Genomic DNA, 24,134 nt, shown 5'->3' on the forward strand with positions numbered 1-24,134 from the left:
TTATACAGCAACCTTTTCATCATCATTGGTGAATAGAGGAAACAACCAGTTTCAGAAGACCCAAAATTAACAATTTTAACAATATTATGTTCACATAGTGACTTCATGTCAGTCAGATAGTTACACAGATCCAAGGTGCAATCAATTGGGCTACTCGAACATATAGATTTGAAAGAAAGTGACAACAGAAGTTAAGCAGGATCAGACACCTTACATCTCCATTATCTTGACTCCATTTTTGGCCATATTTTTAATATTTAGGTTTCCTTGGTTCCTTGACCCAACTTTTGTTAAAAAGATAACGAAGAAACTAGATCTAGTTCTTTTAAAGCATAATAATTTGCACACCATTGGTGTTCCATTAGAGTTTACAGCATGGTATTTGGGCTTCCATCAGTAATTTCCTTAAAATGTTCCCACCTTCCTCCTTTATAATATGGCCTCCTAAAAATAGAGGCGCAAATTCCAGCCAATGTTGGATTCTCTTCTAGGGTCTCTAAGAAACCAGTGTTATTTCTCCACTCACTGCTTTACAATATATTTGCACATCATACCCAGCTTGGGTCACAAGTGTAGATTGTCCTGCTGGTTATGGCTGATAAACAGAAACTGAAGCGGAGATCTGTTACACCCAATTAGATTTTCCTCCAAAGGTGTCGGAGATAACCGCCAGTTCACCGATGACATCACAGCAATTGAGGCTGCAATGACCATTTCACCCTGCATGCAACTCTCCAGTATTTATGGCACAACAGTGGAGATTCATCCACCCAAGATCCAAGATAGCTGGGGGCTGTGCTGATAGCTGAATTGAAGTTAAAGAGCCCTTTAAGAAGATATGCAACGGTTTGAGGGTATTTTTAACCTTTTCCCTGGTTTTGTTTTTGTTCCTGTTTCCCACTTGGGTGGTGAGGATCTTTTGCATTAATTGTTGCGGTGTTGCCGCTCTCTCTCTTATGTGCACAGTGGAATTCCCCCTGGGAACCCCCAGACATTCACTTTGCGGAAGGCGGCGAGGAGCAGAAGAAGCAAAGGAGGGATGGTTGCACCAACCCACGTCACCGTCCCATCCAGAAACAAACAAAGGCATATTTACCCTGGAAGGAAGGTGGAGAGAGTGAGGGGGGCGGAGAGAGTGAGAGGGGCGGAGAGCGAGAAGAAAATGAGAGGGGCAGAGAGAAAGAGGAGAGAGGGAGGGGGCAGAGAGAAAGAGGAGAGAGGGAGGGGGCAGAGAGAAAGAGGAGAGAGGGAGGGGGCAGAGGGAGGGGAAGAGAGAGAGAGGGGGGAGGGAGTAAGAATGGGATGGAGAGGGATGGGGTAAGGGGAAAACAAGAGAATACATGAGGATGTAATGAACAAGGTGGATAAAGGGGAACCAATGGATGTGGTGTATTTGGACTTCCAGAAGGCATTTGACAAGGTGCCACATTAAAGGTTACTGCACAAGATAAAAGTTCACAGGGTTGGGAGTAATATATTAGCATGGAGAGAGGATTGGCGAATGAACAGAAAACAGAGAAGGGGTAAATGGTTCATTCTCGGGCTGGCAATCAGTAACTAGTGGGGTGCCGCAGGGATCAGTGCTGGGACCCCAACTATTTACAATCTATATTCACGACTTGGAAGAAGGGACTGAGTGTAACATAGCCAAGTTTGCTGATGATACAAAGATGGGAGGAAAAACAATGTGTGAGGAGGACACAAAAAATCTGCAAAAGGACATAGACAGGCTAAGTGAGTGGGCAAAAATTTGGCAGATGAAGTATAATGTCGGAAAGTGTGAGGTCATGCACTTTGGCAGAAAAAAAATCAAAGAGCAAGTTATCATTTAAATGGAGAAAGATTGCAAAATGCTGTAGTACAGCGGGACCTGGGGATACTTGTGTGTGAAACACAAAAGGATAGTATGCAGGTACAGCAGGTGATCAGGAAGGCCAATGGTATCTTGGCCTTTATTGCAAAGGGGATTGAGTATAAAAGCAGGGAAGTCTTGCTACAGCTATATAAGGTATTGGTGAGGCCACACCTGGAATACTGTGCACAGTTTTGGTTTGCATATTTGAGGAAGGATATACTTGCTTTGGAGGCAGTTCAGAGAAGGTTCACTAGGTTGATTCCGGAGATGAGGGGATTGACTTATGAGGAAAGGTTGAGTAGGTTGGGCCTCTACTCATTGGAATTCAGAAGAATGAGAGGTGATCTTATCGAAACGTATAAGATTATGAGGGGGCTTGACAAGGTGGATAGAAAACATAGAACATAGAAAATAGGTACAGGAGTAGGCCATTCGGCCCTTCGAGCCTGCACCACCATTCAATATGATTATGGCTGATCATGCAATTTCAGTACCCCACTCCCACCTTCTCTCCATACTCCCTGATCCCCTTAGCCATAAGGGCCACATCCAACACCCTCTTGAATATATCCAACGAATTGGACTCAACAAATTTCTGTGGTAGAGAATTCCACAGGTTCATCACTCTCTGGGTGAAAAAGTTTCTCCTCATCTCAGTCTTACAAGGCTTACCCCTTATCCTTCGACTGTGACCCTGGTTCTGGGCTTCCCCAACATCGGGAACATTCTTCCTGCATCTAATATGTCCAGTCCCGTCATAACTGCATATGTTTCTATGAGATCCCTTCTCATTGTTCTAATTTCCAGTGAGTGCAAGCCTAGCCGATCCAGTCTTTCTTCATAAGTCAGTCCTGCCATCCTGGGAATTTGTCTCGTGAACCTTCGCTGCACTCCCTCAATAGCAAGTCCTTCCTCAGATTAGGAGACCAAAACTGCACACAATAGTCAAGGTGTGGTCTCACCAAGGCCCTGTACAACTGCAGACCTCCCTGCTCCTATACTCAAATCCTCTCGCTATGAAGGCCAGCATGCAGAGAGGATGTTTCCACTGCTGGGGGAGACTAGAACTAGAGGGCAAGATCTTGGAATAAGGGGCTTCCCATTTAAAACTGAGATGAGGAGAAATTTCTTCTCTCAGAGGGTTGTAAATCTGTGAAATTCGCTGCCTCAGAGAGCTGTGGAAGCTGGGACTTTGAATAAATTTAAGACAGAAATAGACAGCTTCTTAAACGATAAGTGAATAAGGGGTAATGGGGAGCGGGCGGGGAAGTGGAGCGGAGTCCATGATCGGATCAGCCATGATCTTATTGAATGGCGGTGCATCCTCGAGAGGCCGTAATGGCTTTCTCCTGCTCCTATTTCTTATGTTCTTGTGCAATATACATGTGGGTATACACGCAAGGTTCGATTTGCCAAGGAAGCAGTGACACAGCTGTAATCTGGTCTGTTGCCAAACTCAACCACAGATGTTGTGCAGTGGCTGTGTCGGTCACTTCAGACCTCATCTTTTATGTCTTATGCTCATTCCAGGCATGCTGCACACCGCTGTCCCCAAGGGAAAATTGATGTCAAGTATCAAACAAAAGACAGCCCTTCTCATATCCACCTAATGCATGGCAACATCCATTTCATGAATTGGCTGCTGAGCTGTTCAGTCACTTGCTTGCAGACCCAGCTTTCCTTTCATTCCATTTTTGCATGGTACTTTTACCTGTATCTGTTGACCGCTTGTGAAGAGAGAAACTTCCTTCCAATGCAGTCCAGGTGTGGGAAAATCTTGCATCCTTGGCGTGGGAGCAGAGAAACAAGAGTAGGCCATTCAACTCCTCAAGCCTGTTCTGCAGTTCAACTGGATCATGGCTAATTCTGTACCTCAACTTAGTTTGCCCGCCTTTGATCCATGTTCCTCAGGGCCCTTACCTAATCAAAATCTGTTACTCTCAGTCTTGAAAATTTCAGTTAACCCCCAGCTTCCGCAGCCTTCTGTGGGCGGGGGGGGGGGGGGGTGGGCGGGGAAAGAGTTCCCGATTTCCACTACCCTTTGTGTGATAAAGTGCTTTGTGGTTTTACTCCTGAATAGTGTAGCTCTAATTTTATGATTGTGCCAACTTGCTGTGGATTTCTCCACCAAAGAAACTCATTTTCTGTATCTACCCTATTGAATCCCTTAATCATTTTAGATCAATTAGATCATTCCCTCAACCTTCTAAAAACATGGGAATACAAGCCAAATGTATACAACCTGTCCTTATAATTTAACCCTTTAAGCCCCTGCATCGTTCAGGTGAATCTGCGCTGCACCCCTTCCAAGGCCAATATATTTTTCCTGAAGTGCGGTGTCCAGAACACGTTATTCTCTTCATTATGTTCAACATTGCCTTCACAACTAATTATAATTAGGGGCATTGTCACATGAGATGGAGCAGGGAGTCTCTTATATTACTACAGCTCCAACATAATGAGGAATCCTGGATCCACATCCAGGCGAGTGGTGAGTATTCCATCGCATTCCCCACTTTAGCCTTGTGAATAATGAAGAGATGTTGAGGGGTCAGGTGATGAATCACACGTCGCAGAGTACCCAGCCTCTGCCCTGCTGTTGTGTTGATATGGTTGCTCCAGTTAAGTTTCAGGTCAGTGCTAACCTTCCAGGATGTTAATGGTAGAAGCCTCCGTGATGGTGATGCCACAAAGTTCAGGGGGATACAGTTGGGTCTTTTCTTGTTGGAGATGGTCATTACATGACACTTATATGGCACGAATGTTAACTGCCACCTGTCATCCTAAGCCTGGATGTTGTATAGACCCTACTTATAGACTGGGATAGGCCATTTCTTTATCAGAAGAGTTGTGAATGGAGCTGAACATTGTTCAATCATCATCAGCAGCCCCACTTATGATGGACGGAAAATCATTAATGAAGCAGCTGAAGATGGTTGGGTCAAGAACACTTCCCTAAGGAGCTCCTGCAATGGTATCCTGGGGTTACGATGATTGGTCTCCAATAGCCACATCCATTTTCCTTTGTGCCAGATATGACTCCAGCCACCAAACAATTTTTCCTTCAACTCCCATTGACCTCAGTTTCGTAAAGGCTCCTTGGTGTCACGCTCTGTCAAATGGGCAGCTGGTCACTCTTGTTGGCCCGAGTTCAAAAACATCACGCGAAATGAGATACCCATTATATCAATGATGAGGAAATTCAGACCTAGGACCACAGCTGTCAGAAGAGTTTCCAGGAACCCAAATATGAGAGTATGCATCAATAGAACAACGATTTGGTATTTACCATGATTGGCCAAGCAATTGCAGGTGGAACCACCGCATGCACCCGTGAGCTATATTATCTGTCCAGAATGTGGTCACAAGGATGGTGGCAAAACACTCACACATTTCATGGTGGACTGTGCTATTGACAGTGTTCAAGATGATTCAGGTGGACAAATCCTTTGAACATAATGCACGATTCTGTGGCATCAATTCCTTCAATTCTGAATTTTTCCAATGGACCAGTGCGTAGGTGATTGTAATCTTTTTGTCACTTATCAAAACCTTTGAAACACGCACTAGCACCACAACGAAGCAACCACTCCGATGCTGCTCTGTCTGGGCCAACAGCTTTTAAATAAGGGATCCTTCATATTTGCTATCCACCCAATGAGGCTTCAAACTCCTACTTTTTCAATTGTTTCCTAATGGTCAATTAGCGTGGTTCTGGATGGTATAACCGTCATTGTATCAGCTCCAGATGAAAGACTGAAACAAAGTGAGTGCTTTACAGCCGACTTTATAATTGGATACCTGAACCAGAGGGATGTTGATGATTGATCAGTCAAATGCATGGCAGATGAAGTATAATGTGGATAAATGTGAGGTTATCCATTTTGGTGGTAAAAACAGAGAGACAGACTATTATCTGAATGGTGACAGATTAGGAAAAGGGGAGGTGCAACGAGACCTGGGTGTCATGGTACATCAGTCATTGAAGGTTGGCATGCAAGTACAGCAGGCGGTTAAGAAAGCAAATGGCATGTTGGCCTTCATAGCGAGGGGATTTGAGTACAGGGGCAGGGAGGTTTGCTACAGTTGTACAGGGCCTTGGTGAGGCCACACCTGGAGTATTGTGTACAGTTTTGGTCTCCTAACTTGAGGAAGGACATTCTTGCTATTGAGGGAGTGCAGCAAAGGTTCACCAGATTGATTCCTGGGATGGCGGGACTGACATATCAAGAAAGACTGGATCAACTGGACTTGTATTCACTGGAGTTCAGAAGAATGAGAGGGGATCTCATAGAAACGTTTAAAATTCTGACGGGTTTAGAGAGGTGAGATGCAGGAAGAATGTTCCCAATGTTGGGGAAGTCCAGAACCAGGGGTCACAGTCTAAGGATAAGGGGTAAGCCAGTTAGGACTGAGATGAGGAGAAACTTCTTCACCCAGAGAGTGGTGAACCTGTGGAATTCTCTACCACAGAAAGTTGTTGAGGCCAATTCACTAAATATATTCAAAAAGGAGTTAGATGTAGTCCTTACTACTAGGGGGATCAAGGGGTATGGCAAGAAAGCAGGAATGGGGTACTGAGGTTGCATGTTCAGCCATGAACTCATTGAATGGCGGTGCAGGCTCGAAGGGCCAAATGGCCTACGCCTGCACCTATTTTCTATTTTTCTATGTTTCTATGTCATTACTGGGACCTGGAGGATAGACCAGTCACTGGGGACTGGAATTCTTTATGTTTGGCTCAAAGTTAACTTTGCACACCAAGGTTCTGATGGGTAAGGTTTGCCTGGCTGCAAAAGCTGTGGGAAGCTTGCTCTGTCTGATTTTAACTGGTTGAACCCCAGCAGCATGGCTGCACGCGCTTGGGGGTCCACAAACCCTGACTGTTGCTAAATGGGCCTAAGCTCTCTCTCTCTTGACTTGGGTAAATGGGATGTGTATCTAGAGGAATAGGGGACACAATCTATATAGGGCACACAGGCATTCTATGAATTTCTCAGTAGGCTGGACTCAAACATGATGATGGGTTTCAAAAAAAAAAACATTGTGAAGGCAGCACTGTAATAAGTTAATTATGGATTGACGACAAGTCCTTCCTTGCTAATTCTGTCATTTCCTGAGAAAGTTTCCACGGGCCTTTAGGAAACCCTGGATTTCCCAGTCCGAGGGGGCTTGGGGCTGATCGCACACAAGCCCATATCAACTCCAACAGCTTCGATTCAATTCTCCAAAACTCTAATGTTGCCTCCGTTGAAGGAACAAGATTTGAAGAAAGTATTTGATGATTCATCAAGTCAAACCTAATCCTCTGAGGTTTGAGCACATATAATGTTACTTAAGCTCCATTATACTGTGGCTGAGCTTTCATTTTTGACCTTGAGCGCAGATTCAAACAAAAATCTTGAGCTGGCCAACTTGGCTGCATGTTAACGGACACAAGAGTCAGATACTGTCATTTGTCTCTTCAAAACATGTATGAAACTCGTTATGTACTCATTACATTTGACCCCTTGCAGCTTCAATTATAGATGTCATTATTAGAGCGCATATGCTAGCAAATTTTCCACAAGTTGGGCAACGTAACCAAAGTTCACAATTATGATGTCCTTGGAGATGCATTTACAGCTGCAATGATTCCATTATTATTTTTCTAGTCTTAATGTCTACACTCTGAAACCTTTCTTCAATACAAACAGTGTAGTTCAGGGCAGCTTGAGATCTGAGACCTTTCAATCAGTAACAATGCTTGTGAGACTAAAAGGGTAATTAACTCATTGTGCATATTGTAAGGGACCTTCGTGATTGTTGATTGAGCTTTATTAGTATTACCTAATGTCCATGCCTTATTGTGTGCTTTAATCTGTAAATAAATAATTCAGTTAATTTTAGTCTGTAAAAGCTTTGGTCCGTGTTTGAATTTGAATTCCGCCATACCTCGTTGATTGACTGACTGACACTATGTTCCAATGTAAAGTGCAGTTTACAGATTGCTGCACTGGGGTAATTGTCAACCCACAGCAAGAGCAGACTATGTAAAGTTTCTAGTTTACGTAAGAACAGGAGTAGGCTATTCAGTCCTTTGAACTTATTTTGTCACTCAATTAGATCATAGCTGATCTATACCTCAACTCCCCGGCTTCAATCCATATCGCTCAATACCTCTACCAAATAAAACTATGCTGATCTCAGTCTTGAAAATTTAAATTTAGCCCCAGCATCCACAGCTTTTTTTTGGGGGGGAGGGGGAGGGGGGTGGAGGAAAGGGTTCCAAATTTCTACTCCCTTTGAGAAAAAGTACTTCCTGATTTCACTCCTGAATGGCATAGCTCTAATTTTAAAATTGTGCCCCCTTGTCCTGGATTTAACCGACCAAAGGAAATGGCTTCAATGTATCTACACTATAGCATACAATATAGTTCGGGACCTGCATATTTGGTCCTTCATTGAAACACCTGTGAATTCATCCATTTTTGGCGTGGAAGCAAGTCATCCTCGATACGAGGGACTGCCTATGATGATGACTATCAGATCCTCCTACCATTTTAAACACCTCGATTTGATCAGTTCTCAACCTTCTAAACTCAAGGAAATACAAGACAAATTTCTGCAAATCTCCTTATAATTGAACCCTTTAAGCCCTGGAATTATTGGGCCCAAGTTTCCACATGATTGGCGCCTGATTTTTTAGGAGCAACTGGTGGAGAACGGACTATCTTAGAAATCGCAATTCTCCCAATTTTTTTTCTGCAGTTCTAGTCAGGTAGAACAGTTCTACTTTGGAACAGAATTTTTTCTTCAAAAGGGGGCGTGTCCGGCCACTGACGCCTAATTTCAAAGTTTCTACAGTGAAAACGTACTCCAAACTAACTTAGAATGGAGCAAGTGAAGATTTTTGTAGAACTGAAAAAACCTGTTCTACACATTAAAAAATCAGGCGCAGGTTACAAATTAGGCGTCCAGAACGAGGTCGGGGGGGGAAGGGAAGGGAAGTCATGAAATTCTACAATAAATCCTTATTTATACTTCTACAAATAAATCCAACCTGAAAAAACATTTATAAGCAAAGAAAAGATTAAATAAACTATCTTCCTACCTGTGTGAAAGTGCTTCAGGCACGGAGAATGCTGCAGTCAGCCTGAGGCGCCCGTTCTTCCCGCGGGGGGGGGGGGGGGGGGGAAAGAGGGAGGAGGCGCCCATTCTTCCCGCTGGGGGGGGGGGGGGAAAAGAGAGGAGGCACCCGTTCTTCCCGCGGGGGAGGAGGAGGCGCCCGTTCTTCCCGCGGGGGGGGGGGGGGGGGGGGAAGGAGACAGTGAGAAGGCTGCAAGTGCTGATGGCAATGTGCTTTTATTAAAAAATGTTCAAAAATTAAACAGCTACAAAGAACTACAAAAATGACCGAGTGCCAATGTTTTTTTCACACTGAGCATGCGCGAACGCTCCAACGCGCACGCGCAGCGTTGCCGGCAGGAAAAAAACTAATTTAAATAGTACCCGCCCCCTCCCACTTACAAAATCGGCGCGAGTGTAGGCTCTGCCCCCCCTGGGCGCTGCGCCAAACAGACAAGGAGCTGCAGAACGCTCCAGAATTGCGAGTTTTTTTTCCGGCGCCGTTTCAGGCGCGAAAAACGGGCGCCCAGCTCGGAGGGGCGCCCGTTTTTTATCGTGTGGAAACTTGGGCCCAATGTGCTGAATCTGGGCTGTAACCAAGCTATCCTTCCTGAGATGTGTTGGACCCAACTGAATACGGTGCCCCAGATGGGTCTGAACAACTGAAGCATAACTTTCTCCCCTTTCTATTCCAGCCACCTTGAGATAAAGGCCAACATTCCATTGGCCTTTTTGATTACTTTGAGTGCCTGTGCCCCAACTTTTAGTTGTGTGTGCACCTGGACACCCAAATCCCTTTCCACCTCCACAGTTCGTAGGGCTAGAAATTCAATTTTTTGGTCATAGCAGTATTTTTCTACCATAAATACCGCTATGACTCCGCTATGATTCCGAGGCCTAACATTCGGGAGAAAATGCGCCCAGCAGTAAAAGTCGGCATTGGGCGAGGATTCGTGGCATAAACCGCGAATTTTCTGCAATTTTTCTCCGAGGCCGATACCGCTGCGAGTTGGGCCTAGGGAGGGGGAAAAACATCAAAAACAAAATTCCACAAAACAAAAACACAAAACATTCACAGGACCCTTTTCTATCGAATCGTTGCAAAAGAATTAAAAAATAAAAACCTTAACTTACCTTTTGTGCAGGTCTTCATACCTACCGCTGGTTTTTCCCAGGTGGTTTTTTGGTCCTATCTACTTTTCCCAGTCTTGCACGCCAGCGGTCCGTTCCCCAGCGGTATTTAAAAACCGCTGGCGCAAGACTTCAGCGACTTTCCCGCCACAAAAACGACAAAATATCGCCAAGAAACCCGGCGCAAGGTTGGGGAATATCCAGCCCAAGGTTTTCTAACAGGGAGAACTACTGAGAGAACGAATTGTACTTTAAAAACATGAACTGCAAGAGTTGGGAATGAGCTCTGCATTAAGTATGCTTGTTTGATGAAAATATGGTAATGAAAACTTTGCTATTGGTAATCTTTCAAAGCCTTTCCATCAACATTCAAGTGCAGATATGACATACGGGTTTCAGTATGAGATGACCTCGATGTGACACACTGTCACATCCCATCAATTCCACAATCTGATAAATTATGATGCCAATGTGTGAAACTCATTATGGTGTGTATTTAAGTCATCTGGATGACCTAGATATAGTTGAATGCAGAAGGAAAAACTGTTTTCTGAAAACAAAAAACAACAATTGTACAAAATATATTTCAAATTCTCTCTGGGAGGCTTACTCCACCTACACACATCAAAGGTTGAGCTCTTTGTCCAGGCTGCTATGTAAGTATTATAGTACAAGGAGGAGTCCATTGATTGCCAAAAACAGAACAAGATGGAGAATTCACTATGTGGGAAATTATAGGTATGAAATTGTGTCCAACTATAGAGCTATCCGATCCAACGCTCCACCAACACCCCCCCCCTCCCTGCCAAAGAAGCATGTACTTTAACCACTGAACATTGGAGACCCCACAAAGTGTAGTCCTCCTTCTTGCTCAATAACTTGATTTTACCTGTCCAGTAGGTTTTGTTTGGCACCTTGTCCACTGCCAAGATGAAGTCATCTTTGAAAAACAGAAAGCCAACTATGGAAAATAGGTAGACTAAGATAAGAGCTAGCACAGCTGTCAGGATGATGGAGCGACCATTGCGAGTGACACTCTTGATAACATTCAGCAACGTCTCTTCTCTGTAAACCAGATCAAAAAGCTGAAATATAAACAGAAAGTGATCAGCCCTTCACCTCCCGAAAACAGGTACCCACCATGATAACTGATGTTAAGAAAATCTACCATGCTAGACAAGGACAATCTACCTCTGGTAACCACACATCAGTACTTCGCCTGAAGCTTAGAAATTGGTGGTGAGCTGCCTTCTTGAACTGCTGCAGTTCCTGTGGTTAAGGTACTACCACAGTGCTGTTAGATAGAAGAGGTCCAGGGTTTTGACCCAGTAATGGAGAAATTTCGATATATTTCCAAGTCAGGTTAGTGTGTGACCTGGAGGGGAACTTGGTTAGATGAAGAAGGGTGGGAGGAGACTAATGTGGTGCATAAACACCAGCATAGACCAGTTGGGCTGAATGGCCTGTTTCTGTGCTATAAACTCTGTGTAATACATAAATCTTCCTGTAGTCAAAACTATGCTTACTTTAGATACATGAATAATTATACGCATCAAATGTAAAATTTCATTAAACCTATATTAGTCCTTGCATGACAATCATCGTGTAAAAATGACCATGGACATTTGGTTACACTCAGTTTTTGCCTCTCCCATCCCCCACTTCCTTTAGGCCCTCGATGTTGTTACATAGGGTAGGAAAAGAGAAAATTACATACAGGACTATGGGGAAAGAGCAAGGGTGTGGGACTAATTGCATCGCTCTTTCAAGGAGCCGGCACAGGCATGATTGGCCGAACTGCCTCCTTCTGTGCTGTATGATTCTGTAGCCTGTTTCTAGTGACAATGCCACTCGAACCAACTACACTGGAGGGAGGGGAGTGGGGGGGGGGGGGGGGCGCATACCATCTTATCTTCCTCATGTCTGAGTAGAAAAACAACTCACTTTTCTGCACCTTCTTCCCACTCCCGGAAAGCTCAGCCAAGTTTGAAGCTCGTTGTGGGCATGACATAAGATCACATTGTACTGTCATTCAGCCTCCTGAGAAAATCTCAAATACCTTTAAACATTTAAAGCAAAAGTGAATTGACCTTCCCCCAAATACGTACCAGCAGACTGTAGAAGAATTCATGGGCAAAAAGCCCCATGACAGATATTAGTGTGTATGCTAGGTGATACAGAAACTCCACATCCAGGACCATTGCCATGTAACCTCGAGTGAAAGTACCTCGGTTTCCCACAAAGCTGGTCAGGAAGATGACCTTATTACCAACCTGTTGGGAGGCATAAAAATAATTGATCAGTCATTTTATATCAATATAGAATTAATGATGGCTTCTTTAAGCATTACGACACATTAGCTTTACAGCAACTGATCCAAAGGGTAATATCGATTCAGGGACAAAAGCATTTCAACAAACAGTTAAGAAAAGTCCATTATTACAAAACTTCTGTGAATCTGTAAGGTTTTTCCCCCCATGCAGCTGACTTTTAAAGTGAAATGTAGCGTGGGAATGAGAGGACTGTGATTGTATATATCTTTTAACAGCTTGCCTTGACAGGAGAAAATCTCCCTTTTAAGAATCAAAATAGCCCAACAGGACCAGTTTTGGGTCAACATGAATGTCTATGCAAATTGACACAACCCAGCTAAGTAGGCGACATTTCCACACAAATTCAAATTCCATTTTTATACAACTGCATAAACTCATTGTTAAAAGGAATATCCAGGAAAGAGCTGTGGGTTCTGAGATTCGAACCCAAGTAGTCATTCTGGAATTTAATCCAAGCAGTGACAAATATCTCCCCATTACTCAAATATTAAATTCCTTTTGGTCAATAACCAAAAACGCAATTGATAAAAATGCCTGGGTGTAAACTCTTGGGTAAGAGAAAGGACATCGCTATGTCCAGTGATGGCATGCAAGATCTCCTCAGATTTCAAAGCCTCGGACCAGCACAACTCAGAACACAAGCAAGCCTGTCCTGTTTGTCCCATCATCATCATCATCATAGGCAGTCCCTCGAAATCGAGGAAGACTTGCTTCCACTCTAAAAGTGAGTTCTCAGGTGACTGTACAGTCCAATATGGGAATTGCAGTCTCTGTCACAGGTAGGACAGACAGTGGTTGAAGGGAAGGGTGAGTGGGGAGTCTGGTTTGCTGCGCGCTTCTTCTGCTGTCTGCACTTGGTTTCTGCATGCTCTCGGCAATGAGACTCGAGGTGCTCAACACCCTCCCGGATGCTCTTCCTCCACTTAGGGTGGTCTTGGGCCAGGGATTCCCAGGTGCCGGTGGGAATGTTGCACTTTATCAAGTGTCCTCGACTCCATCCTGCAGCATGCTACCCTCCACCATCTCAGCAAAACTCCAGCTCTGCATGAGGTAGAAAAGGCCATCCGTCAGCTCAAGAACAACAAGGCATCGGGAGCAGATGAAATCCCTGCTGAGGCACTAAAGTATGGCGGAAAAGTACTATTGGCACAAATGCATGACCTCATCTCTCTTATCTGGAAGGAGGAGAGCATGCTAGGAGATTACAGAGATGCCGTAATCGTGACCATCTTCAAAAAATGGGACAAGTCCGACTGAGGCAACCAGAGAGGAATTTCCCTGCTGACGCAAGAATCCTCCTCAACCACCTTCTCCCTTTGGCTGAAGAGCTCCTCCCAGAGTCACAATGTGGATTTCGTCCACTAAGAGGGTACATCGGATATGATCTTCACCCTGCGACAACTACAAGAGAAATGCAGGGAACAACACCAACCCTTGTACATGGCCTTCTTTAACCTCACAAAGGCCTTTGACACTGTCAACCGTGAGGGACTATGGAGCATCCACCCCCATTTCGGCTGCCCCCAAAAGTTTGTCACCATCCTCCGCCTGCTCCATGACGTGCAAGCTGTGGTCCTGACCAACAGATCCACCACAGACCCAATCCATGTCCGGACCAGGGTGAAGCAGGGCTGTGTCTTCTCGATCTTCCTTGCTGCAATGCTCCATCTCACTCTCAACAAGCTCCCCCCTGGAGTAGTACTAAACTATAGAACCAATGGGAACCTGTTCAACCTTTGTCACCTCCAGGCTAGATCCAAGGTCACCCGATCCTCAGTCATTGAACGGTTTGTCCCACAGTAGCCATGGCAGGAATGGGGATAGAGGTCCAGATTTTAAAACCAGAGGCAAGCGAGAGGGATTGGCACTGCCTCGATACAATAATTCCAAAAGATCCTGGGCTCTTTTCTTAGTTTGTGCTGAGTTAGCTCTACTCCAGACGGAGCAGTAGTTTGGGTGCTATAATTGGTCTCAGTGGCCCAGCTCTAAGAAAGCAGCAAAATCCGTCAAGGTACCTCCTCCTGATTTCTCATTCATGACTTCCTGTGCTTGGGCGTCGGAGGAGGCAGAATCCAACTCAATGATGATATGACCCACAGTCTAAGTCTGCCAAGACTGATAGTTTAGGCTCACGAATGCAGAATGGCCACTTGGACAGGGAACCAGAATGCAGTGCGCACCCTGTGCAGCTGCACTCTATAAAGAGTCAGCTTCTTCAGGAGAGAGAAGAAAAAGGGCGGAAATTATGAGGGGGAGAGAGGGGAATACTTTTTAACTGAAAAGAATGGAGTCCAAGATAATGAAACCACAGCAACCCATAGTATATTCCTTTAATTTCCTGCTTGCTTGGTGGGGGGGTGGGGGGAGACTAGATTGCGACTTCCAATCATAAAACCCTTCACTCTTCAAGTGCTTCTCTGCAAAACAACATACTGTGTACTGAGCTGCAGAAGCAAAGGTTAACAACAGAATTTACATAGGACTTTTCCAAGACGATATCTGTACTTAGTTTGCATAGAAATGGGTTCGCCTGCACATTAACTGAGCAGCGTAATAGTAATGTTCGAGACTGAAACATAATGAAAATGGTGCTTTGAAAATAACCTAGGTTAGGAAGCACAACTTTCAATCAATTTGTCTAGTTTTCTTCATAGTTAGAAAACAGATAAACCTCATGACAGATTATAATTCGGCTACTTCACAATTTGCAACTGCATGCATATCATGGGTTGTGCATAATGCTTTACATTCATTAAGCACTGGTTCTCAGCACAATGAACACAATTTTTTAAATACAACATCCACAAATCATTTTAGTAATATATTTTTCTTTGCAAACAAGATCAGCAGGTCAGGATCATGCAAAAAATTCAGGTGCTGTTTTGGTTATTTGAGAACCTCGGACGTTTTTTTGCACGATTTACAAGGCAGTCACTGAAAGATTATCAGTATCAAACTACTTTGGGGGTTATCTGGTTACGCACAGCCTAAAAAAGATTTCATTTAGTTTTGTTAAAATTAAACTGTACTGGAAAACTACCAGAATACATACTAAAATAAATCCTTCTCGGAATTACAGCGAGCCTATAGCATAGAGATTGGCCATTCGGCCCAACTGATCTATGTCGGTGTTTATACTCGACACGAGCCACCTCCCACTCTAATTACTTCTTCCGTCCCTGTCCCCATTTGCCTCTAACCTCTTCTCCCTCACATATGCCGCAAGCCTCCCTCTAAATGCGTCAATGCTATCTGCTTCAACCATTCCAGCGACTTCCACATTCTCAACACTCTTGTGTTTAAAGAAATGATTCCTCAATTCTTCAATTGATCTGTTGATGGCTATCTTGTATTTCGGCCCTCTTGATCTGGACTCACCCATAAGTGGAAACAGTTTGTTCATATCTACTCTATCGAAACCCTTCACAATTTAAAAGACCTCTATCAGGTCTCCTCTCAGTCTTCACCTTTCCAAAGAGCCCAGCCTGCTCAATCTTTCCTAATCATTGTATCCTCTCAACTCTAGTTTTGTTAAAATTAAACTGTACAGAAACTACCAGAATACATACTAAAATAAATCCTACACAGAATTACAGCGAGCCTACAGCATAGAAATTGGCCATTCGGCCCAACTGGTCTATGTCGGTGTTTATACTCCACACGAAACTCCTCCCAGTCTAATTAATTTTTCCAGTGCTTCGATATCCTGTTTATATTATGATAGTAAAAGTCTTAAATTGTTTCAATTTGTGTTGCCACACAGTCAGGACTATTGAGTCGGCAACACGCACCAGAGACCTGAGGCAGACGCAGTAAGCTATCAATAGCTATCTTTATAGTGCATTAAGACCTCTGCTCCTGAATTGCATATCTCACATATTTACCAGGTCTTTGCGAGCACTGGTTTTAGAAATTCCTGGCAAGTTACCAATTTGGTTCTAGTCAGCTGCTCAAGACTTGTGCATCAGGAGTCAGCAGCCTTAGCACTGGCCTTGCTCAGTATCAAAGCAGTTAATGATGAAACCAACTGGTACCATGACTTTGTTACCTCTAGATTTGACTATTCCAACGCACTCCTAACCGGCCTCCCACTTTCTACCCTCCATAAACTTGAGGGCATCCAAAACTCCGCTGCCCGTGTCTCAACTCGCACCAAGTCCCATTCACCCATCACCCGTGTGCTCGATGGCCTACACTGGCTCCTGGTTAAGCAAAGCCTCGATTTAAAAATTCTCATCCGAGTTTACAAATCCCTCCATGGACTTGCCCCTCCATATCTCTGTTATCTCTCTCAGGCCTACAACCTCACGGTGCCTCGCCTTCCCACGCCAATAGGAAACCAACTCTTCATTACCCAATTGAACGGCTGTCAAGAATCATCCAAACAGCCTTTCCCCCATTCCCAATATTTTTACAATTAATAAATAAAAGGGTCTTAATGCCCCAATGATTTATCTCTGGGGTTGCTCGCAGCAGTGTCCTGGAGACTAGTCTTCAGTTCCACGAGACTCCACGACAATCCTGGAGGATTGGCAACCAAAAGCAGATGGGGCAGCATTTGTGGAAAGAAACAGAGTTCACGTTTCAAAGGCAAAATATCGCAGATCCATGAAACCTGTTTCAGTTTGATGACCTTTCATTGGAACTGGAAGATGTTAGAAATTTACAGAGCCAGGGAAAGGGGGAGTGGTGGAAGAAAGGGGAAAGGGTCTGTGATAGGCTGGAGGACGGGATTGATTCATTGACGAAATGATGATGGTACAAGGCAACATACAAGGAGGTGTGAATGGGATAAGGATGAAAACAAAAGTTGGGTCCAGAGGTGGTGTAAAAAGTGGCCAGGGGAAACATTACAAGGACACCCTCAAAGCCTCCCTGATAAAGTGCAACATCCCCACTGACACCTGGGAGTCCCTGGCCAAAGACCGCCCTAAGTGGAGGAAGTGCATCCGAGAGAGCGCTGAGCACCTCAAGTCTCATCATGGAGAGCATGCAGAAACCAAGCGCAGGCAGCGGAAAGAGCGTGCGGCAAACCAGTCCCACCCACCCTTACCCTCAACGACTATCTGTCCCATCTGTGACAGGGACTGTGGATCTCGCATTGGACTGTTCAGCCACCGAAGGACTCATTTTTAGAGTGGAAGCAAGTCTTCCTCGATTCCGAGGGACTGCATATGATGAAATGGTTAAAGAATGGCCAAGAGAAAATGGGAAGGCTGGTTAAGATCTAATGTTGTTAAGCTCAATGTTGTAAAGTGCCTTCAGTTTACTCATCAAGCCATCAGAGCTGGGGTAAGATGAAAATGAAGCCAGCCTCTCATTTTGTAAAATGTTACTTGGCTTTTATACAATTTTGAAAAGGAAGGAAAGGTATCTCCGTTGTGAAATACTGCAGTAACTTATTCATGAGCACATGGAGAATTAGAAGAGCGTCATGTGACTGAGTCTCTGACCTGACACGAACTCCTTTTTAATAAAAAACGCACGTCACCCATATTTAATCTGGCATTATCTTGTACCATTATGCTGTGGAAAGCCTTGATGGACTAACGAGGAGCTATTTTATCCGACAGCTCCAGGGAATGCATTCACAAACAATCTGTTCCTAATAATGTCATTTATTTTCTCCTCTAGCGCCAAATCCTTTTTGGCTGCAGGTTTTCTTGAATCCTTTATGTTGCAGAGTTTTAAAGGTGTTTAGAACCCTAGCGGCCCTGAAGAATGCACATTGAATTTAGCACCTTGCAATCATTACTTTCAGAACATACCACAGCTTTTAAACAATTTCATACAATAGCTACTAATAAAGTCCCAATAATGCAGAACACAAGTGTTCAGCAGAAGCCTTGCAACCTCTGCCAGGTGTAGGCGTGTTGGGCTGAATGGTTTCCTTCTGTACTGCAATTTCTATAATGCCAGGTCACACTTAGTTCCTGAAGTGAAAATGCCTTTAGAATCTGGGGTGGGATAAAGGAAGTCATTTAAACATTTGAAACTGCTGTTTTTAAATCTTTCCTTGCCCCCACCCCCCTGCGCCCGACAAAAATTGGCACTGCCTTGCTGAAATAGATGGAACAAGGTCAGAACTGCCTGTTCTGCGCAGCACTGCATCCATCTAAAAAGTCTCAAGTCAGTCCCTGGACTCATCAGTCTGCATTGGAGCTGGAGGGAAACTCCACCGCCCAAAGGGACCCGAAGTGCCATTAAAATTGCACAGGCCTGGAAATTGCTGTCGGAGACTTGCTACTCGGGTATGCCTCCAAATTGCAAGAAAAGGACATACTTAGCTGCTGTCTCCGGAGCTTCTGACTCTTGTGGTCCTGGGCCTGCCGGTCTACGCCTGCGTAAAGGCCCACAGTACCCAGGGCGCAGGCGGTTCACAAGCGTCCCTGGGATCACGTGGGCCAGGCTAACCAAGGGAGGATTCCTATTATGCTTATGGGGATTCCATTTACGCACGGGATCCCCATACGCATAATAGAAATCACCTAATAAATACAATTTCACAACACTGAAATAAAAATGATCACAGATTCAAAATGAAAATGAAAATACCCTTTAAACATTTAAAATAAAAATTTAATTTTTTGAAAAATAAATTTAAACATGTTTAAACAGGACAGAAATAACCTAAACTAATTTTAAATGCAAGTGGATGCTTAAATCATTAAATTTTTAACATTTATTTGAACCCTTACGCTGGTAGAAGGCGGCATTACGCCTGCTTTTACCAGGCATAGGGTTTTTTGGGTATTCGCCAGGCAATCGTTGGGCAAATAGCCCAACTCTGCGCCAGCGAAAATGAATTTAAAGAGGATGCTTACAATATGTCAAGGCGAACCTTCTCAGATAGCAAATTCTGGGTTTTCGATGTTTGCAGTCAATGGCACCATAAAATCCGGGCCATGGTTACACTGAATTTATAGCACAGAAATAGGCCATTCGGAGAGAGAGATAGAGAGGTTTAGAGAGGGAATTCCAGAGCTTAGGCCCGAGTTAGCTGAGGGCACAGCCGTCAATGATACAGCAATGAAAATTGGGGATGCGCAAGAGCCCATAATTGGAGGAGTGCAGAGATCTTGGAGGGTTGCAGGGCAGGAGGAGGTTACAAAAATAGGGAGGGGGCGAGGCCATGGAGAGATCTGAAAACAAGGGTGAGAATTTTAAAATCGAGGCATTGCTGGGCTGGGAGCCAATGTAGGTCAACAGGTCTATGGCATTGTTTGTCCTCCATAGCAACCTTATTTCATCTCACTATCGATATATCTTTCTATTCCTTTCTCCCTCATATACTTATCTAGCTTGCTCTTAAATACATTCATTGTATTCGCTTAACCACACTATGTGGTACGTTGTTCAACATTCTTACCAGATTGAATAAAGATACATTCGTTCGAATGAATTGTTTCTCCATCACTTGCAGAAGGGTGAACAACACAATCTTAATACTTCATCGAAAGCCAGTGAGCACTATGGCTGTCAGGCAACGTTCCTTTTAAGGTGTATGTGTTTGTGTGCATGTGTGTGTGTGTATATATAGATATATAGTGCGCATGCATGTGTGAGAGAGATAGATACTGAATGAGTTTTAAGTGTGGGAAATGCAAGTGAACATCCCAGATTGGGCCATTCCCTGCACAGAATGCTCTATCCTGTCGTGTTGGCTGCACTAGCAGCACTCTTTATGGCGGTGGGGGTGTGTGGGGGGGGCACAGTGCGACATTACTAGGGGGTGATTGCATTGAGTAAGCTTCTGGGGATGGTGGTGGGAAGAGGCTGGAATGCCTGGAACTTCCCAAGCTTCATGCAGAGGCTTGGCATCCCTGGTTCACAACTGTCTATATCCAACCAGTGCTTTATTCATAGAATTGCTATGGGAGTGGATATATTCCACTTTGACATAGAGATGAATGTTCTTGCTTCTAACATAGATTTGCTAATCTGTGCACGTTAGTAGTGGTGGGGGTTCTGACTCTGGTAAATAGGCCAAGTGTTGGCCCAGATCAGGGGGAAGTTGGAGCATAATCAAAACAGGTACAGAAATGTGCCCTTCTCCAGTGCTCTGCTACCTTAGAGAGCTGGAGCGGATAGAGCCTGTGGGTGGAGAGCGCTATGTTCACCAGATGATTTTGGGGTTTGATCTTCCACTTTATATGGAGGTTGTGAATATTTGCCTCTGCACATTCCTTGCGTTGCCCTGGCAGCCTTGGTTAGCAGCCACTTCAGACTTTCTGTGCCAATTGGCTTCTTGGTGGTAAGCATATAGTGGTGTTGGATAGAACAGTGTCTGCGGGAGTTTCCTAGCTTGTGGAGGCTGGACTTTGTGCCACATGTCTGTGTCGTTGTGGCAGTGCCTGATCTAGAGGCAGGAGAACTATCTGGATTGCGTAAATTGGAATTTTGAATCTGCTTCCACCACCCTTTGAGGCAATACATTCCAAATCAGAACAACACGCTGCTTTAAAAAAAAGGTTTCCTCATGTTGCCTCTGGTTCTTGAGCCAATTAGCTTAAATCTGGTGCAGAAGCTCCAACAAAAGGGTGCCAGTTCACAGAAAGGAAGCTTTATAGAATTCTACAAATAATCTGAGAGATTTTGGGGCTTAATTGGACTGCAGGATTTCACCTGTCTTTCAGATTTCTTCATTGTCTGGTCACAATTGGGGAATCTATTGGCTGAGAGCCTCCTCGGCATTTTTAAATCTCCAATGGAGTGCCTTGCACTTCAGAAGTGTAAAGTGAGGTGCAGAAATCGGAACTGCCGATAGCTCTGGAAGGGTAGGGATTCAGAGCTAAGTTTTATTTATGCTTTCTTGATTGATGCGCTGGTTCTGCTTTGTACGTGTTGCCCCAGACCTGAAATATACATTTATATTGATTGGCCCGGATTTTGCTGTAATAACAACAAGGCTGTCAGCGCCGCTGATATTACAGGGCAAATCTGACAGCAACTTTTGATGACCACACATGTGCAGTTAAACACGGAAATCCAGAAATTGCGGTCAGAGATAACCTGTTCCCCCACAGGGTGCGCTGTTACAGTCCTCGCCAGTCGACTCAGCTTTGAAATCACTGTAATGGCGAGAATTGAGGTACTTACCCACTAGTTCCACACTAAAGACGGGCCAAAAAGACAGGGCTGGTGCATTTAGGAGTAAGTGAGTTTTTAACAGCTCAGTGAGTGATAATTACCGAACAACCTCTCTGGCCCTGAAAAATTAATTTTACCAGTGTTGACTGTCATTTCCTCAGAATAAAATTAATGTTGCATTTTTTTTTTTAATTTTTACTTTTCAGTTTGTCTCTTTGCCTTAATTCCATCTGTATTTCCCAATCTTTATTTTGCTTTCTCTACATCATTGAAATCGAATTTGTATTTCCTGCTTTATACTTCCTGGTTTAGACTCAGCACGTCACAGTGAGGATACTTCCGTGTGATTGATTGAAGAGCCTCGCTGCTGCTTTCCCTGTTCACATTCGACACAGATCCCCTGTAGAGGGCACCACGCTGGAAAGATGCTAAGTTAGTAGAATTCTCTGCGAACAAGTCTGCAAGAAGTCTATGGGTAACTGTCAACGAGGTGAACGGCGAACGCTGTTCCTTCGCCACAGAGAGCAAAATCCTGGCCAATAATCTTTTAGTCCATTTAGTGATTTCCACCCTCTCATTCAGAACCTCTTCTCCACGCCCCACATCATTCATTGGTGCAGCGAATGGACCAGTAACCAAGGCCTAACCTCATGTAATGGGTGTTTATAAGCATCTACTAGGAAGCATGTGAAAGTGGTGAATACTCTCCCCAGCTCTCTTCCCCTCTTCCTACCCTCCCCTGCCCCAAATCGGACATGCTTCATCCATCCTCAGTATTTCCTGTCTTCACCTTCCCTAACGCACCCCAATAGGCCAGCTACAATGAGGGAAAGATAATCTCCTACTTCATGTCACAGCACATTCGGACACCAAATACTTGTTTTTCAAAATGTAAAAGCGATAAAAGCGAAATATTTAAAATAATTATAATATCTTAATTCTTAAACAATATTCCATTTGAAACACAGGATTGAAGCAACTCTTTTCTTCCCCTTCCTCTCCTAAAAGGTGCTGACGGGACATGGTTTCATGGACACTGGGAGCCCTCCCCAGGGCCGTGCCCAATCACCCAACCTTCTTGTCTAATTGTAGTCATGGAGTATTGGGCAAGGTATTGGACAATCAAGTCATCAGAGGCAAGCCTGATCCTGTCCTCACCCAATACCTACATGTCCACATTCTCACCAGGGAATTCATGGGATAGAGATTACGAGCGGGAATCCTGGCTGCTTTTTCTACCTCACTAGCCCAGGGAATGGAGCTGAATTGTGGCATCGCAACAGAGATTCACACACTGAGGTGAACATTGAGGGAACAGTGATCATAGTATCATAAGGTTTAGATTAGCTGTGAAAAAGGACATGGAGAGATCGAGAGCAAAAATGTTTAACCAGGGGAAGGCCAATTTCAGTGGGATGTGAACGGATATGGCCTGGGTAAACTGCAATCAAAAATTGGCAGGCAAAACTGTATTGGAACAATGGGCTGCCTTTAAAGAAGGAATAGTTCGGGTACAGTCGAGGTACTATCGCAAGAGGGAGAAAGATAGAGCAACTGAAATCAGAGTTCTCTGGATGACGAAAAAGAGAGAGAGTAAGATGAAGCAGAAAAAGAGCACGTATGACAGATGTCTGGTCGAGAATACATCCGAGAATGAGGCTATATATAGAAAGGTCAGAGGAGAAGTGAAGAAGAAAATAAGAAGGGCAAAGAGAGGATATGAGAATAGAATGGCAGCCAACATAAAAGATAATCCAAAAGTCTTCTATAGGCATATAAATAATAAACGGATCGTAAGGGGGTGGGGGGGGGGGGGGCGGCGATTAAGGACTAAAAAGGAGACCTATGCATGGAGGCAGAGGGTATGGCTGAGGTACTAAATGAGAACTTTGCATTTGTCTTCAAGGAAGAGGATGCTGCCAGAGACATAGTGAAGGAGGAGGTAGTGGAGACACTTGATAGGATAAAAATTGATAGAGGTATTAGAAAGGCTGGCTGTAATTAAAGTAGATAAATCACCAGGAGCGGATGGGATGAATCCTAGGATGCTGAGGGAATCGAGGGTGGAACTCGCGGAGGTACCGACCATAATATTCCAATATTCTATAGATACATGGGTGGTGCCAGAGGACTGGAGAATTGCAAATGTTACACCATTGTTCAAAAAAAAAGGGTGTAAGGATAAACCCAGCAACTACAGGCCAGTCAGTTCGGCAGTGGGGTTGCTTTTAGAAACAGTAATCAGGGACAAAATTAACAGTCACTTGGATAGGGGTAGATTAATTAAGGAAAGCCAGCACGGATGTGTTAAAGGCAAATTGTGTTTAACCAACTTGATCCAGTTTTTGATGAGGTAACAGAGAGTGTTGATGAGGGTATTGCGGTTGACATAGTGTACATGGATTTCCAAAAGGCGTTCCAAAAGTGCCACATAATAGACTTGCCAGCAAAAGTGAAGTCCATGGAATAAAAGGGACAGTGGCAGCCTGGATACGAATTTGGTAAAGTGACAGGAAACCAAGTCGTAATGGACGGTTGTTTTTCGAACTGGAGGAAGTTATACAGTGGTGTTCCCCAGGGGTTGGTTCTAGGACCACTGCTTTTCTTGATATATATTA

General features: G+C 44.2%; 1 protein-coding gene across 1 annotated transcript in view; it reads right to left on the reverse strand.

The window, feature by feature from the left end:
• Positions 1-24,134, reverse strand: part of itpr1b (inositol 1,4,5-trisphosphate receptor, type 1b) — a 593,020-nt gene that overhangs the window by 107,975 nt on the left and 460,911 nt on the right. Inside the window, exons 50-51 of the mRNA XM_070894815.1 lie at positions 12,202-12,366; positions 10,983-11,178 (exon numbers count right to left, since the gene is read on the reverse strand). Coding sequence (XP_070750916.1) covers positions 10,983-11,178; positions 12,202-12,366 — 361 coding nt within the window. The remainder of the gene's footprint in view (positions 1-10,982; positions 11,179-12,201; positions 12,367-24,134) is intronic.

Source organism: Pristiophorus japonicus, chromosome 12, assembly GCF_044704955.1.
Source record: "Pristiophorus japonicus isolate sPriJap1 chromosome 12, sPriJap1.hap1, whole genome shotgun sequence".
NCBI classification, from domain to species: domain Eukaryota; kingdom Metazoa; phylum Chordata; class Chondrichthyes; family Pristiophoridae; genus Pristiophorus; species Pristiophorus japonicus.